At 43.9% G+C, this 15528-nt stretch overlaps 1 protein-coding gene across 1 annotated transcript in view; it reads right to left on the reverse strand.

Moving 5' to 3' along the window:
• GPA33 (glycoprotein A33) overlaps nt 1–10014 on the reverse strand; it is a 29131-nt gene extending 19117 nt beyond the window's left edge. Inside the window, exons 1-4 of the mRNA XM_061629715.1 lie at nt 9864–10014; nt 8231–8385; nt 4734–4947; nt 3836–4000 (exon numbers count right to left, since the gene is read on the reverse strand). Coding sequence (XP_061485699.1) covers nt 3836–4000; nt 4734–4947; nt 8231–8385; nt 9864–10014 — 685 coding nt within the window. The remainder of the gene's footprint in view (nt 1–3835; nt 4001–4733; nt 4948–8230; nt 8386–9863) is intronic.
• Nucleotides 10015–15528: the final 5514 nt, after the last annotated feature.

Genomic DNA, 15528 nt, shown 5'->3' on the forward strand with positions numbered 1-15528 from the left:
CTTGCTGATATATACAAAAGTTTTCAGCAGAAGTCTAGCACAATGTAGCAAGGGTACCTGCCTAAAATCAATAGGCAGGGAGTTCCAAAACATAGGTGCCGTCACATTAAAATATCAACTCATAAATGCACAACAAACATTATATGGCACTTGTGAAAGTGTAACTTCCACAGATTGGAGCACTTGAACAAGTATACATGGGGCAAGGTGATCCCTCAAGTAAGCTAGTTGAAACTGTTAAGAACTTTATATCCTAATAAAAGCTGGAATTTGACCTAATAACAAATCGGCAGCCAGTGCAGATCTTTGAGCCCAAGTGTAACATGCTGATAGGATCTCACTCCCGTTGGCAATCATACAGCATTCTGCATTGCAGTTTCCAAATCAACCACAAGAGAAGCCCCACATAGACTGTGTTGCAGTAATCCAGTCTTGAAGTTACCAATGCCTGGACTACTGTGGTCAAGTTATTCCAGTCCATGAATGGCCATAGCTGTCACATTTTAATTTAATTAAAACACTCTAATTGTTTTATGGATTTTAACAGTGTTTTATCTACAGTTTTAGTTGTACACCACTTAGAGAGGTTTTAGGTTAAGTGGTTTATAAAGCCTCTAAATCATTGGTTTTTTCCCCACATGGACCACTTGAAAATTGCTGACGGTCTCAGTGGCCCACTTACTGATTTTTTTGCCTTTTCTAGTAATTGTAATGCACTGTGATAGATGCTGTATTATTTTTAATCATATTTTCACAGATATGCCACAGACCACCTGAAACCACAGCTTTCAAACCACAGTTTAGGAACCCCTATTTTAAATAAATAAATATCAGCTGAAGATGGTAAAAGGCACTCCTAGACTACTGAGACCACTGGGCCTTCAGTGACAAAGCTGGGTCTAGGAACATCCCTAGAGTCTATCTGCTCCGTCATAGGGAGTGCAACCCCATCCAGAGCAGGCAATTGGCCAGTTTCTCAGCTGTGAGAACCAGTCACCCATAGAGCCTCTGTCTTGCCAGAATTCAGTAAGTTATTTTCTCTCATCCAGCCCATCACTGCATCCAGGTGCCATTCTAGGACCTGCATGGTCTCTCCTGATTCACATGTCGTTGAGAAATGGAGCATGCTGATGGCACAGTTCCCCAAATCTCCCAATAACCACTCCCATTGGCTTCATATAGCTGTTAAACAGCGCTGGGGATAAATGTGGTACTCCACAGAATAACTGCCAGGGGGCTGAAAAACACTCTCCCAATGATATTCTCAGCCTCATAGGTAGGACTGGAACCACCGTAATACTGCATCCTTCATTAACCATCCCATGGTGCTGGTCCAGGAGGATACCACAGTCATTAGTATCAAAAGTCACAGATTGAGAAGAAAGCAAGGTCACACTCCCCTTATCCCATTATTGATAACAGTCATCCAACAGGCCAACCACGGCTGATTCGGTCCCGTGATCAGGTCTGAGCCCAGACTAGAATGGATCTAGTTAATCTGTAACATCCAAGAATGCCTGTAGGTGCCCTATCATGACCGTCTCCACTTTTGCTAAAAAGGGGTGTGTGTTTGTGACTACTCTGTAGTTACTGCAAACCAATAGCTCTAATGGCGTCTTTAGGAGAGGCTATACCACCACCTCTTCCAGGGTAGCAGGGACCACCCCCTAAAACAAATTAACCACGCTCCTGACCCAACCAGTCAAACCATCTCTGCTACATTTAATAAGTCAATAGGAACAGGCAGGGCTGAAACCAGGGGGCAGCCAGGTCGGGCCCTGGCCAAGGGCCCCTGCAGCCCAGAGGTAGAGCTCCTGTTCTGCAATCCACAGCAGAGGGAGCTCCCAGGCACTTCTCCTCCATACACAGTGTGGGCTTCCCTAAGTGTGCATGCATGCCCCACCTACCTCTCTCATCCCTGTGAATGCAACGTGCATGCCTGCCATCAACCAAGATAGCGGTGGAGGCTTCCCTAAGGGTCTGATGCCTCAACACCACCTTAGTTGATGCGCACATGTCATTTACGGGGATGATAAAGATAAGTGGGATGTGTGGGTGGGTTTATTAGCCCTGCGCCACTTGTATGGCGGGTTTGGGCTATGGCACTACTGGCCTGGGGCAGGCTGGTGCCCAAGGGCTCGGGCATGTCTGGCGCCAGCCCTGGAAACAGGGATCAACAGAGCACATGGTCTGGTATAAAGCTGCAAGCATCTTATCCACATCATCAGTTTGCATAAACAGGAAGTAATCCCACAACACATCACAGGCTGGTGACATTGGACACTTCTGCCAGGACTACATCAACTGTGGAATTAATGTCTCTCCTATGCTGAACTATTTGATCCTCAAAATGTTCAGCCAGTTGGTCACAGTGGATCTTCAAGAGCTCCGGGGGTCCTTCCCTCCACTGTGGGAGTAAGCAGCCTCCTGCCCATCTGAAATAGCTCCAAAAGCCCATTTGATGATGTAACAGAGCTGCAAAGTACACCTTTTTGTTACCTGTACTACCACATGATTATGTGCACTAATCAGTGTTCAGCTGACCTTAGAGCAAGATTTGCGCTCTAGCAGTTGTCCGGCTTGCTTCACAGCCCATAGCTCCCCAAAATACAAGGGAGCCAGTAAGGTTCTACAAGATTGGATAAGAAGCAATCTTGTCAACAGCCTGTTTCATCTTGCTGTTCCACAGTGAGATCAGGGCTTTGACAGGATCATCCGCTTTCTTTGCTGGAAAATCCCCCAGAGTGGTGCTCTTCAACTTTGGACCTTCAGATGTAGTTGAACTATAACTCCCATTATCTCCAACCAGCTTAGCCAATGGTCAGAGCTGACAGGAACTGTAGTCCACAAAGATCTGGGGACTCAATGTGAAGAACACCTACCCCCGAGCATTCAGGAATCCATCAAGTTCCATCAGTATCTGGGAGTGTATCACCTGAATAGGCCCACCACCCTTACAGAGGGAAATGTTGCCACCAAGCCATATTTTACCAGATTGCGATCCGACTATGACAGTGGGGTGCACTGCAGCCACACACACACACTTTCAGACCACCCCTTCCATCACTTGAGGCAAAGTCTATGTCAAGGGTGTGCCCTGCTCAGTGTACTGGGATGATGACTATTTGAGATAGAGCCATAGTCACCATGGAGGCCATGAAGTCCTGAACCAGCCAACAGATGCTTCCACGTGGATGTTAAAATCATCCAGAACTATTGTCCTGGGGTTCTCCAATACCATGCTAGAGACCAGCTTTGTTAGGGAAGCCACTGGGTAGCAAGGTTGTAGGTACACCAGCAGCATCTCTCTGGCCCAACACCAACCCTCTAAGCTGCACCAGAGGTTTTCTGGTAAAGAAGATGGAACTCCTATGGAGAATGGTGTTGCACATACATCCCAGCACTCTGGTTTGGCCTGGTGCTGCACCAAGTACCCAAACAGGCACAACTGTCTAATGTCAGACCCACCCAGCTCACCCATCCAGGTCTTCATGATGCATGCCAGGTCAGCCCCTTCACGCATGATCAACTCATGAGTGAGCTTAGTCTTATTTCGAACCAAGCTGACATTAATACCACCACCAAACCAGAGGGCTGAGCAGATATTTTATTTATTATTAAATTTATATCCTGCCCTTCCTCCCAGAATGAGCCCAGTTTGCAGATATAGAGCCAGATGCTTCTGGGGGAAAGGAGGTGCCAGGAAAAGAAATGGAGAACAACCACCTAGAACTCCACCTGAGACTGTAATCAGCCTCTCCACCCAAACTATACCTCCCCCTACCCATAATCACAAAATTGTTGAGGTAGTAACATCTCACTGAGTTTTGCATACCTGGTGTGACTGTTCCTATGGGTGTCCGGAGCTTATTTTGTGCATCATAGTTTTGCCAGGAATATTCAGGTTTGGGGAATCCTTCGATAGAATTGCAAGTCAAGTTAATATTTTGTCCATATTCTGTGGTCCCTATAATTTTGCACTCTGGCTTGGATGGACTCACTAGATTGAAAGAAAGAATAATTTGAGCAGATTCAGCAATGTAAGGATGGAAGCTGTAGTAATGGGAGAGATCCTTACACATGTTCTTCCTTTAGTTCCCATCACTAGGATGCATTAACGCATGTCTTTACAAACAGCAGTGACCTATGCTTCCCTTATGTATATATAGTAATGTGGGGAGCAGAGCTTGGAAAAGTTACTTTTTTGAACTACAACTCCCATCAGCCCAATCCAGTGGCCATGCTGGCTGGGGCTGATGGGAGTTGTAGTTCAAAAAAAGTAACTTTTCCAAGCTCTGGGGGAGGGCCCACAGTTCAGCAGCAATTCACATACTTTGCATGCAGAAGGCCCCAAGTTCATTCCTCTACAGTTCCAATTAAAGGAACAGTAACAGGTGACTGGAAAGATGAAATTAGATGCCTGCTCTCAGAACACTAGGGTAGTTTGATCTGCTATAAGGCAGCTTCCTGCCTTCCTCATCTCTTCGTATCCCAACTGGATATAAACTTGGCTAGATAGCTATCATCACCATTCTTTCTCTCCATTACCTAAGATAATCTATGGTGCAAGCGGTATGTGATAATTTCATCCTCTAGAACAACTGTTTATGGCTGTCTCATGTTGTAATGGAGCACAGTTTTAGGGATCAGAGTACTTCTTGATAATTGCAGGCAGTACTGTAATAGGTTACTGGTATGAGGCTGGTATGGATACAAAGGGTAGAATGCCTTACCAAGGACCAAAAGTTCCATTGTTGCATGTGTCAAGGGGGGATCCTCACGAATGCGGACAGAGCATTCATAGGTGCCATTGTCATCCATGGTCACCTGGCTGAGGATGATGCTGATGTCACCATTGTCTGTATTGCCAGAGAAGCTCACCCGATCTTCATAACCTTTTCCTTGATATACTCCACCATCAGTAAGGTACTTGTTAATAATTTCTATCTAGAAATGAGAGATGAATATCAATCTTAAAAGAATTAATTATTGTGGCACAAATGTTTGGCTTGTCACTACAGTATTCCTAAGCATAAAATATATATATTTTTAAAACCTAACCTTTCCTTGTGTCCTCAATTGATATTCTATCTCATTACTGAAATTTGTAAAAGCTGATGGTCCTGTCAATTCTATCAGAATCCAAGCAGCACCTTTGATAACTGTCTCCTCAAAGTTTAATATCTACATAGATTAGAACTTCTTCCTCTTGGGCCTCTTTCTCACAACCTCTCATTCCACAGAAGCGTTCACCTTCACTCAATTCTCAAGACTTACAGATTTCACACGTCACTTAAAGTGCTTTTAAGGTTCTTTCTTCCTGACTGGTGTGCATGTAAGACAAATGCAGCTTTGAATACATTTATGAGGTTTTTAAATCAAGGCAAATTCACCATTGAAATTTACCATCAAAATCAAGAGGATGAATTTACCATCAACTGTCCTGCATTTTTGATCGGGTCACTAGCTTAGTAGATGGTGGAAATGCTGTAGATGTCATCTATCTAGATTTCAGCAAGGCATTTGACAAAGTCCCCCATGACCTTTTGATTAGCAAACTAGTCAAATGTGGACTACATGGAAATACTGTCAGGTGGATTCACAACTGGTTGGAAAACCGTACTCAAAGAGTGGTCGTCGGTGGCTCTGCTTCGGACTGGAAGGAGGTCTCGAGTGGAGTGCCACAGGGTTCTGTCCTGGGGCCGATACTCTTCAACATTTTTATCAATGACTTAGATGATGGGGTGGAGGGAAGCCTTATGAAGTTTGCGGATGATACGAAACTGGGAGGGATAGCTAACACAATGGAAGACAGGAATAAAATCCAAAGGGACCTGGATAGACTAGAAAATTGGGCTGAAATTAATAAAATGGCATTCAATAAAGACAAATGCAGGATTCTGCATTTAGGCCACAAAAACAAAATGCACGGGTACAGGATGGGAAATACCCGGCTTAGCAGTAGTGCGTGTGAGAAGGACCTTGGAATTGTAGTGGATCGCAAGTTGAACATGAGCCAGCAGTGTGATGCTGCGGCAAAAAAGGCAAACGCGGTTTTGGGCTGCATAAACAGAGCCATAGTTTCCAGGTCAAGGGAAGTAATAGTCCCACTATATTCTGCATTGGTCAGGCCTCATCTGGAATACTGCGTTCAGTTCTGGGCGCCTCATTTTAAGAAAGATATAGACAAGTTAGAGCGGGTTCAGAAGAGGGCGACGAGGATGATAGCCGGTATGGAGAACAAGTCTTATGAGGAAAGGTTGAAGGAACTTGGCATGTTCAGTCTGGTGAAGAGAAGGCTGAGGGGTGATATGATTGCACTCTTTAAGTACCTGAAGGGCTGTCACATAGAGGAGGGTACAGATTTGTTCTCTGCTGCCCCAGAGGGTAGGACTAGGTCTAATGGTTTTAAGTTGCAGGAGCGTAGATTCAGATTGGATATTAGAAGGAACTTCTTGACAGTAAGGGCGGTTCGGCAATGGAACCGACTGCCTAGGGAGGTGGTGGGATCCCCTTCGCTGGATGTCCTCAAGCAGAGGCTGGACAGCTATCTGCGGGAGATGCTCTAGCTGTGGATTTCCTGCTGTGAGCAGGGGGTTGGACTCGATGGCCTACAAGGCCCCTTCCAACTCTATGATTCTATGATTCTATGTTTTTGATCACTTGTGGCAAGATATGTTGCATCTTATGAACATTTTTCATCTTCCATCCACCATTTTCCCTCAATTGTATATATTTTGCTTCCCTCACACACACACACTTTAACCCATGGGTCACCAATGTAACACCCATGGTTGCACATGCATACACAGTCACCTTTGATGGTGTTCACAGGTCCTGTCACCCACTGAAATTACGCTTGAAAGAAGCCTCCTATCTTAGCCAGCAGAAGGTCTTTATCAAATCTAATTGTGGTGTGAAAGGTGACTTTTTGGGGAGAGAAATTACAGCTAGGGAAGGGGAGAGTTAACTCTCCCCTTTCCCGCTGTAGCCCCTGCTGAAAACACCCTCCTACCCATGATGCAATTACTTTAAAGAAGCCTTCTCTTGGCTACAGCAGAAGCCAGCTGGGGTGTGTTTATGGTGTCCATGACAATTTCTGCGGTTTGCAAATGTGGCCTCCCTAATTTGTCACAGGTTGTTCTGAGGGTAGTGCACTATGCTAAACTTGGACCATGGGCAAGAAACAAATAAATTCCACAGCAGGCATAGAAGCCTTTGGTTATCTGTTCTCTCAAGGGCCCCATCAGTGTTTAGGAAAAGAAAACAGAGACCGGTCTTCCAGCTATTGCTGGACTTCAGCTCCCACCAATTCCAGGCAGTATGGCCAATGGTAACGCATGGTGGGAGTTGTAGTCTACCCACATCTAGAGAGCCACCGGTTCCCCACCCATGGACTGTCAGGAAAGACAAGGGTCCCAAAAGGAAAATAATGGACTGGATTCTATGGAAAGTTAACAAGAAAGTTCACAGAAGGAAAAATTCCCCTCCTTCCTTCCAAAGCCCCAGGCACCCCAACCACATTGTTCAGGATGGTCTCCTAACCCTCCGGAGAGGCTTTTGGGAGGGCACAGTTGGCTGTGTGGGGAAAGAGAGGATGGGAAACTCTTCTTCTGTGAGCCTAAAGTTTTAGGATCCAAGTCAAAGTGCTGCTACTGATGTATTGCCTCCAATCAGCACCACCTTTTCTTCTGTTGTCTTAAATATTAGGAGACAATGCCTCCAGTGCACACCTTTGGAGTAAGCCCCACTTTTACTCAGTGAGACTTACGTCCGCATCATCATGAACAGAATGGGCTGCAGGACTCTATCTTTATGCACATTTACTTGTAAGTCTCATTGAACACAGATGGACTTGCATTTGAGTAATCACCATATGAACCCTCCTGCTCATCCAGACCATACGGGAGGCATCTTTTTATGCCCTTGATGATGTGTATCCCCATCTGGAGCCACCAGTTGCTATGCATGACTGGTTGCCTCTAGTATTGGATCAGAGCCAAAGCGATAATATGATGTTATGTGTCACAAGTCTAAAGATTTGGAACTAAGATTTTAGATGACCATCTGCCCCCCTCTTGCAGCCAAGACCAAATGAACCCTTGATGTCTGCTCTGTAACAGAGGCCAGAGAGGCTCCTCTGGTGCCTTGAAACACCTGTTTCTTCACTGAGTCCTATTTTCCCACAGACACTCATGCATATCATATATCATGCACCATGACTGCCCACCTCAGTTGAGATTTTCATCCAGGAGACAATGTCCCCCACATCTGGTTTAACAACAGAGCTTCGGTACGTGCATGGTAGGGTGATATTATTTCCTCTTCGCACTTGCACTATCTTCTGAGGTGTGTCCACGGAGAGGGCATGAACAACTGCCACAACTAAAACGAAAAAGGACAGAAAGTCCATTTTGATCTTAGCCACTTTGATTGGAAAGCCAGCATGCATCAGTTAGACAGGACACTCTACAAAGTACCATGGAAGTCTGCATTATATCTGCAGGTATCTCACTGTCTTGTCTACTCTAGGAGAGGGTGGGGAAACCTTTTTCCAGTCCAAAGGCTGCATTCTCTTTGTGCTTCACTAACCCTAGGGACAGGTGAATCTTGCTTTCTCCCAGTCTCTCATTTTCCTGTCTCAAGTTCAGTTCTCCACATTTCCATGTCAATTTGCCATTTTTTAAAAGTCTTCCTGAAAATTAATCAGCATTTTAATGTAAATATGTCCTAATATACACATTTTTGCAAGGCAATTTCCCCTAATATAATGCATTTTTGAATGTTATTTTCACTAATATTTGCACACTTTATCTACTGTGTGCATTGTTGTACACATTACTTGACTGGAGAAGCACAATGTAAAATTCAGAGAAGTGCAAATTTTGAGACATTGCTGTATTTCAGTTCATGTACTGTTTCAGAAAGTACAAAATAGGTAAATTTGCCTTTAAATATGAACAGAATCAAATTTTTCCCCATCCCCAATAACCATGATACAAATATGAACATAAAAAGCTGCCTCTTACTATGCCAGACCATCTGTCATCTAGTTCAGGAATATCTACTTAGACTAGTAGCAGCTCTACAGGATCTCCAGCAGTGAGGCTTGTTTAGCCTTGAGAAGAGAAGACTGAGTGGAGACATGGTAGCACTCTTCAAGTACTTGAAAGGTTCCCACACAGAGGAGGGCCAGGATCTCTTCTCAATCGTCCCAGAGTGTAGGACATGGAATAATGGGCTCAAGTTAGAGGAAACCAGATTTCAAGTGAACATCAGGAAAAACTTCCCAACTGTTAGAGTGGTACGACAATGCAAACAATTACTGGGATGGGGGCTCTCCAACATTGGAACCACTCAAAAGGCAGCTGGACAGCCATCTGTCAGGTATGGTTTAATTTTGATTCCTGTGTTGAGCAGGGGGTTGGACTCAATGGCCTCCTTCTAACTCTATGATTCCCCCCCCCAATCACCTGATCTGAAGATGCTGGAAGCTGGACCAAGAACCTTCTGCATGCAAACTATGTGCTCCACCACTGAATCAGAGCCCCTGCTTTTGAATCAAATGTTGTTTTTGTGACATGGCAATGCCAAAAATCACAGCCACATCAATGGAGCTCCATGAGGTTCTGAGAATAGGGCCAGCCCATTGCTCCCTGAGACAAAGGGCAAGATTGTACCCCTCTCCCATTTCACATACAGAAGCCTGCCAGGCTGGCATTTCAATCTTATTTCAACACTGTTGATGGGGCAGCACCTCACCTAATGGCTGACCACATGGAACACACAGTTCTGTCCTCCATCACTTTGTTTCCACTCCATGCCCTGAGCATCTTCCACCAAAGGCAGCCACCTCACTCTACCTAAAGGTAGGGACTGCCCTGTTTGACTATTTAAATGTTTTTCTTTCAAGGGTTCACAGGACTGTGAGATGAGTAACCATGCCAGCACCGGCAGGCTCTTTCCCTGGGCCTTGTTGATGCCACACCTTTCAATAGAAGAATTTACATCCATTTTCAAGGTTTTCCCAGGCAGTGGGTGTGATGCTTTTATTTTAAAAGGCTCAAAATTGTAGTGTTTCAGGTTCTACACCACACTCTATATGCAAGAGATGTTATGTGAACATACAGAGTAAAACACGACGTGGGAAAAGAAAAGATCTGGACAGAGCATCTCTGATTTCTTCTGTTCTCAGAGATCGTTTTCCTGCTTCCATGAGGCTGAGTTCATTGATTTAAAATGCATTCAGAATTATGGAAGGAAGTGACTCCAGGAGGACAAGGTCCACTGAACGTTGTCTTTATTGGCACCACACCCAAGTAATACCTAATGCAATTACATTTTTATGAGTGTAAATTGGATGATAAGCGATGATGAGTGGCTAGTTCCACACACCCCGTCCCCCATCATCCAATTTGCACACAAAAACAGTTTGACAACAAAATCAGTTACTAAGAAGGCTCTGATCAATAACCAAGAGGGGTCTCCCTCAATGGAGGTCTTGAAGCAGAGGCTTGACGGCTATCTACCCCCTGGATGTCCTGCCACGAGCAAGGGGTTGGACTAGGTGGAGTATAAAGCCCCCTACTACTCTGTGATTCTACATACAGGCATATTATCCTACATCCCTGAGGCACCACCTGCCCAGCTTCCTGGGTGGTCCATGCTGGGGTGGGGGGAAACTAGGGGAAGGGCCGCAGCTCAGCAGCAGAGCATCTGCCTTGCATGCAGAAGGTCCCAGGTTCAATCCCCAGCATCTCCAGGAAGAACTAGGAGAGAATCCTGTCTGAAATTCTGGAGAGCCACTGCCAGGCAGTGTAGACAATGACTGATTTTCATTTACGGTCATAGACCAAGCTGAACATATACAAATACACAAATGCACAACAATACTTAAAAGAAGCATTAAACATATCCACTCTTGTGAGATACCCTCTTACTGCATATTAAAACAATAAAATTAAAATATTAGAATTAAAAAGAGAATTGTTTAATCATTGCTTTTCAACACTCAATAGCTGCTGCAAAAAAGCTGGCTACTTTTATTGTGACCTGGGGGTTCCGGTCAGATAACAAATACTCCAAATACAATAAATCCGATCTACCTGGGATTTTTATTAAAATTGGGGTAATAAAAATAACTCTAAAATCACAGTAAAAAGAACAATAAAACATCACATGACGAATTGTTTCCACCTCCCCCAACCCACAAGGGCACAGACGCTTCTGGAAGGGCACACTCTTAAATCTGCCTTCAAGGAGGGCAGAAGGTAGGACATTAAGCTTGGCTAAAGTAAAGGCCTTCCTATATTTTGGGACTGATAAATTAATTAAATAATTTGCCGGTGCAAATCTCACCAACTTGTCCCTGAAATCTGGATAAGCTGTGGCCAAACCTACATGTTCTTGAAGTTCAATGTCCCAGATACGTTGCTTAATAGCTGCTTTGGCCTTAGGATATCCTAGGGCCAATAATGCATCAGCAGTAAAGCCCAGCCTCTGTAATTTTGCTATTAATGTTTTTTTCCACTTGGACTGGAAGACATCTGTAAGCATTAAATGGGCCAATCCTGCCAGGAAAAATTGCAGCTTCAGCCAATAATTTAACTTAAACAGCCATGCTCGGGTCTCTATGGAAGTTTGACCTGTCTCTAAACGAAGAATTACATTAGGTGTACAGCTCGGCACTCCCAGTATAGCTCTCAGAAATTTGGTTTGGATCTTTTCGAATGGCGCAAAATTGCTATAAATGCATAACTGAGAGCCATTTGTGCTATGATCTTGACTACGAATACTTGGATAGCTGATGGTATGTGTTGGCCCTGTCTGGTAAAAAAGAAAGAAAGGAGTGCCTTTGTATTCCTCTGGGCGTTCGTAATTGCGTTGTTAATTTGGGCATTCCAGAAACCTGAAGATTGAAATGTTACTCCAAGATATCTATATGATGTAACCTGCTCAATTATATGATCATCGATCTGCCATTTATGCCTTATTTTTTTCTTAGTGAAGATCAATATCTTGGTCTTAGCAAGCAAGTGTTTTCATAGAGTCTGCGGATAAGTATTGGTAAGCGCCTGTCAATTGTAGAGGCCTCAAATTTTTCCCATAGTCTATCCTGTGGGATCAGGTCAAAAGCCGACTTAAAATCTATAAAAGCTGCATATAGGGTACCTCCTGGTGACGATATATATTTTTCAGCCAGGTGTTGGAGTATGAGAGCCTGATCAATTGTAGAGCGCCCTGCCCTGAACCTAGCCTGTTCATCTCCCAGTATGTTTTCCTGTTCGATCCAGTCTAGAAGGTGTCTGGTGTAGAGTTTACTTACAATACTCAATAGACTAATTGGTCTATAGTTATCCGGGTTTGATCTATTTCGTTTTTTATATATTGGGATAATTATAGCCAACCCCCAATCTTCGGGGATACATGCTGAGTGGTCAATACAAGTAAATAACGTCGCTAACACTGGGGCCCACCAATCAACATTTGTCTTCAGCATCTCAGCAGAGATGTTGTCAGCCCCAGGGGCTTTACCTGATTTAAGTTTGGCAATATAATTGGTAATTTCAGAGATAGAGACAGGAGGCCACTCTGGGACGTTTTTTATATAATCCCTTGTTAATTGTTGGCAGGGCTGTGATGATGCATATATCTTACTAGAATGTAATTCCCAGGTAGATGCAGATATGTGGTAATCTATATTAACAGTTGAATTTGGCCAGCCCCTGGTGACCAATCTCCAGAAAGTTACAGAATCATTTGCCCTCGAAGCCTTGATTAGGCTTTGCCATAACTCTCTCTGAGCCTGCTTCTTTTTCTCTTTTATTAGGCCTTTGTAACTCCTCTTTAGAGCAAACCATTCTGTAGGGAGCATTGGCAAATTCAGTTCCCTGTATGATCTATATTTCGCTATTAGAGAATTTTTCATAGTGACACACTCATGATCGTACCAATATTTGGACCAAGAAGGGGGGTGCCTGGTGGCAATTTTATTTTTCAGAAAATTTTGTATGAAGTTAAACAATTCCTGGTATTTATCTAAGACTGAATCTGGGGAGGCAGCTGATAAGATAGCATTGCGATAACTAAGACACCCTTCTGAGTTAGGTAATTCGTTGAGAGTTTCCACCAACTTTGGTGACCACCTCACACATGATGTTCTAGTTTCACACTCTGTATTTAACATTGGTGCATACTCTGCATAACTAATCTGATTACTAAGACGTAAAGAGAGCATTAGTGGAAGATGGTCACTTTCAATACGTTTGCCCACCATATATCTAGTCACCAGATTTAACAGACTGTATGAGACCAAACAATAGTCTATTGTAGAGGCCCCCAAAGCAGATACAAATGTGAATTCACCGTCCATGTCACCTTGAGTACTTCCATTCAGGATGACTAAGCCTAGTCTACATGTCATTTGAGATAGACAGAGGCCTGCAAAATTACAGCCTTTGTCTTTAGATTGTCTGTTGGGTAATACCTGGGCTTCCTCCAATTCAGGCATGCATCCATGGAAATGCGAGTAAAAGGCAGCGTCATTCTGTCCTATTCTGGCATTGAAATCTCCTGCTATGATCACATGCGCACTTGGGTACAGTTCCATCATATTATTTAAATATTTTTCTAATTTAGCCCAGGTTTCTTTAATCTGTTGTTTTTGTTGCTGCGGGGGCAAATAAATGTTAATTATCAACATATAGATTGTTTTAAACTTAATGACCAAAGAGGAGGCAATCTGGAGTAAGGGTTCTAGTCTCAACACAGTGGCACGAATGCTGGTAGAAATCAATATACCCAAACCTCCTTTAGGACAGCCTCCCTTAGGGCCCGGAACTACATATTAGGGAATATGCAAGGAAGTTATTCAAAACCAAAGCCTTCCTGGCCCATGTCTCTTGTAAAATAATGATGTCGAATTTGCTAATAAAATCCCCGAAATGATGATCAAGGGTTTTATTGGAGCAACCTGCTATATTCCACGATAGAAGTGTTAGCTGCCTGCTTGGTTGAATGTTTTTTTGTCATCTTAAGTTGGTAGGAGCCCCGCTTATGACAGTAATTATATCATGGGTTTGTTTCTTCTTAGGGGATCTGGGTTTATTATTAGGTGCTAGTAAATTAATTTCTGCAGTAACCAGGTGAGCTGAAGGGCTACTCTGTGCTGCAGTAAAAGGTTGTCTTATGAACTCTCCCCTTTTTGGACTGGTTATCGTCTGAGAAGGAGCAAGTGGCTGCGAATCCAGATAATCCTCTGTAATAATTATAGGTCCATTGTGTATCTCCTTAAATGTCAATAAAGGCAGAAAAGCATACATTTGTTTAAGTGTAATATCGCAAATACAAACTTAGAAAACGGCTTCTGGTCGGTTTCAAGCCTGCTCAGAAAGCTTTATCAATTTCATTCTGCTGGGAAGGAAAGGGAGAAGGAGGTGGGGGGTGACAGTTTCTTGCTTTTTTGGAGAAATAAATGCAATTGCCAACGTGTGTATCTCCTTAAATATCAATAAAGGCAGAAAAGCATACATTCATTTAAGCATAATATCGCAAATACAAACAAGGCAGGCGTGAAACCGACCAGCAGCCGTTCCTTCCGAGGGGAGAACTCCTTTACAGCCATATTGTGCTTTGTTGCAAAGGGGGAGAGGAGCATACGTAATTTTTTTGCTGACCAATTGGTTGATAGGGGGAGGTTTTAGAGGCGGAGCTTGGAAAAAGCGAAAAGAATGTAGGAGTCTTACCATTGCCTGTGTGGGTGCAAACAAGAGTTTTTTTTAATTGGGAAAGAGCGAACTAAAAGGATAGTGAGGACTATCAGATGACAAACCGAATATGGAAACCGTGGATTATCCCGCTCCGTTTGGATAAGCCCCAGATGTACTCTGTAATTCTTCAGAAGTTTCCAAGGCCTTCGTCTCCTCACCCCTTGCTCTTGCTCTTTGCTCAAATTGCCTTAATCTCCTGTTCAGCATAAACTAGGACAGCCTTTCCCAACTAGTGGGCCACCAGGTGTTGTTGGACCACAATTCCCATCTTTCCTGACCATTGGCAATGCTGGCTGAGGCTGATGGGAGTTGTGGTCCAACAACTTCTGGTGGCCCACTAGTTGGGAAAGGCTGAACTAGGATGTGTAGCAAGGAAAATGATTTGTGGGAGTCAGAGATCTTACGGAGCTCCAAAAAATCGCTGCTGCACCCGCGGCGCCATCTAGTGTAGACAATGCTGAGCTAGATGGCCCAATGGTCCAACTCAGTAGAAGGCAGCTTTCGATGTTTCTAGGTCCTTCTCTCTGGAGAAAAACTACCTTTGCCGTCTAAGGGCGAGGCTCTTATATTCTCTTTCAGTTCTTCAGCAGCAGCAGGAAGGAAACAAGAGTGCCCGCAAGGCTTTTGTTTCTTGCAGTGTACATTATTATTTTCTGAGGTAACTCAGTTGCGCTGGAGAAACTGGTTCCTCCAGGCTTGGGTTCATAATCAGGTCATAAAACCAGCATTGAGAGAGAAAAAGAGAAAGGCAAAGGGGGGG

The sequence above is a fragment of the Rhineura floridana genome, chromosome 5 (genome assembly GCF_030035675.1).
Source record: "Rhineura floridana isolate rRhiFlo1 chromosome 5, rRhiFlo1.hap2, whole genome shotgun sequence".
Classification (NCBI taxonomy): Eukaryota; Metazoa; Chordata; class Lepidosauria; order Squamata; family Rhineuridae; genus Rhineura; species Rhineura floridana.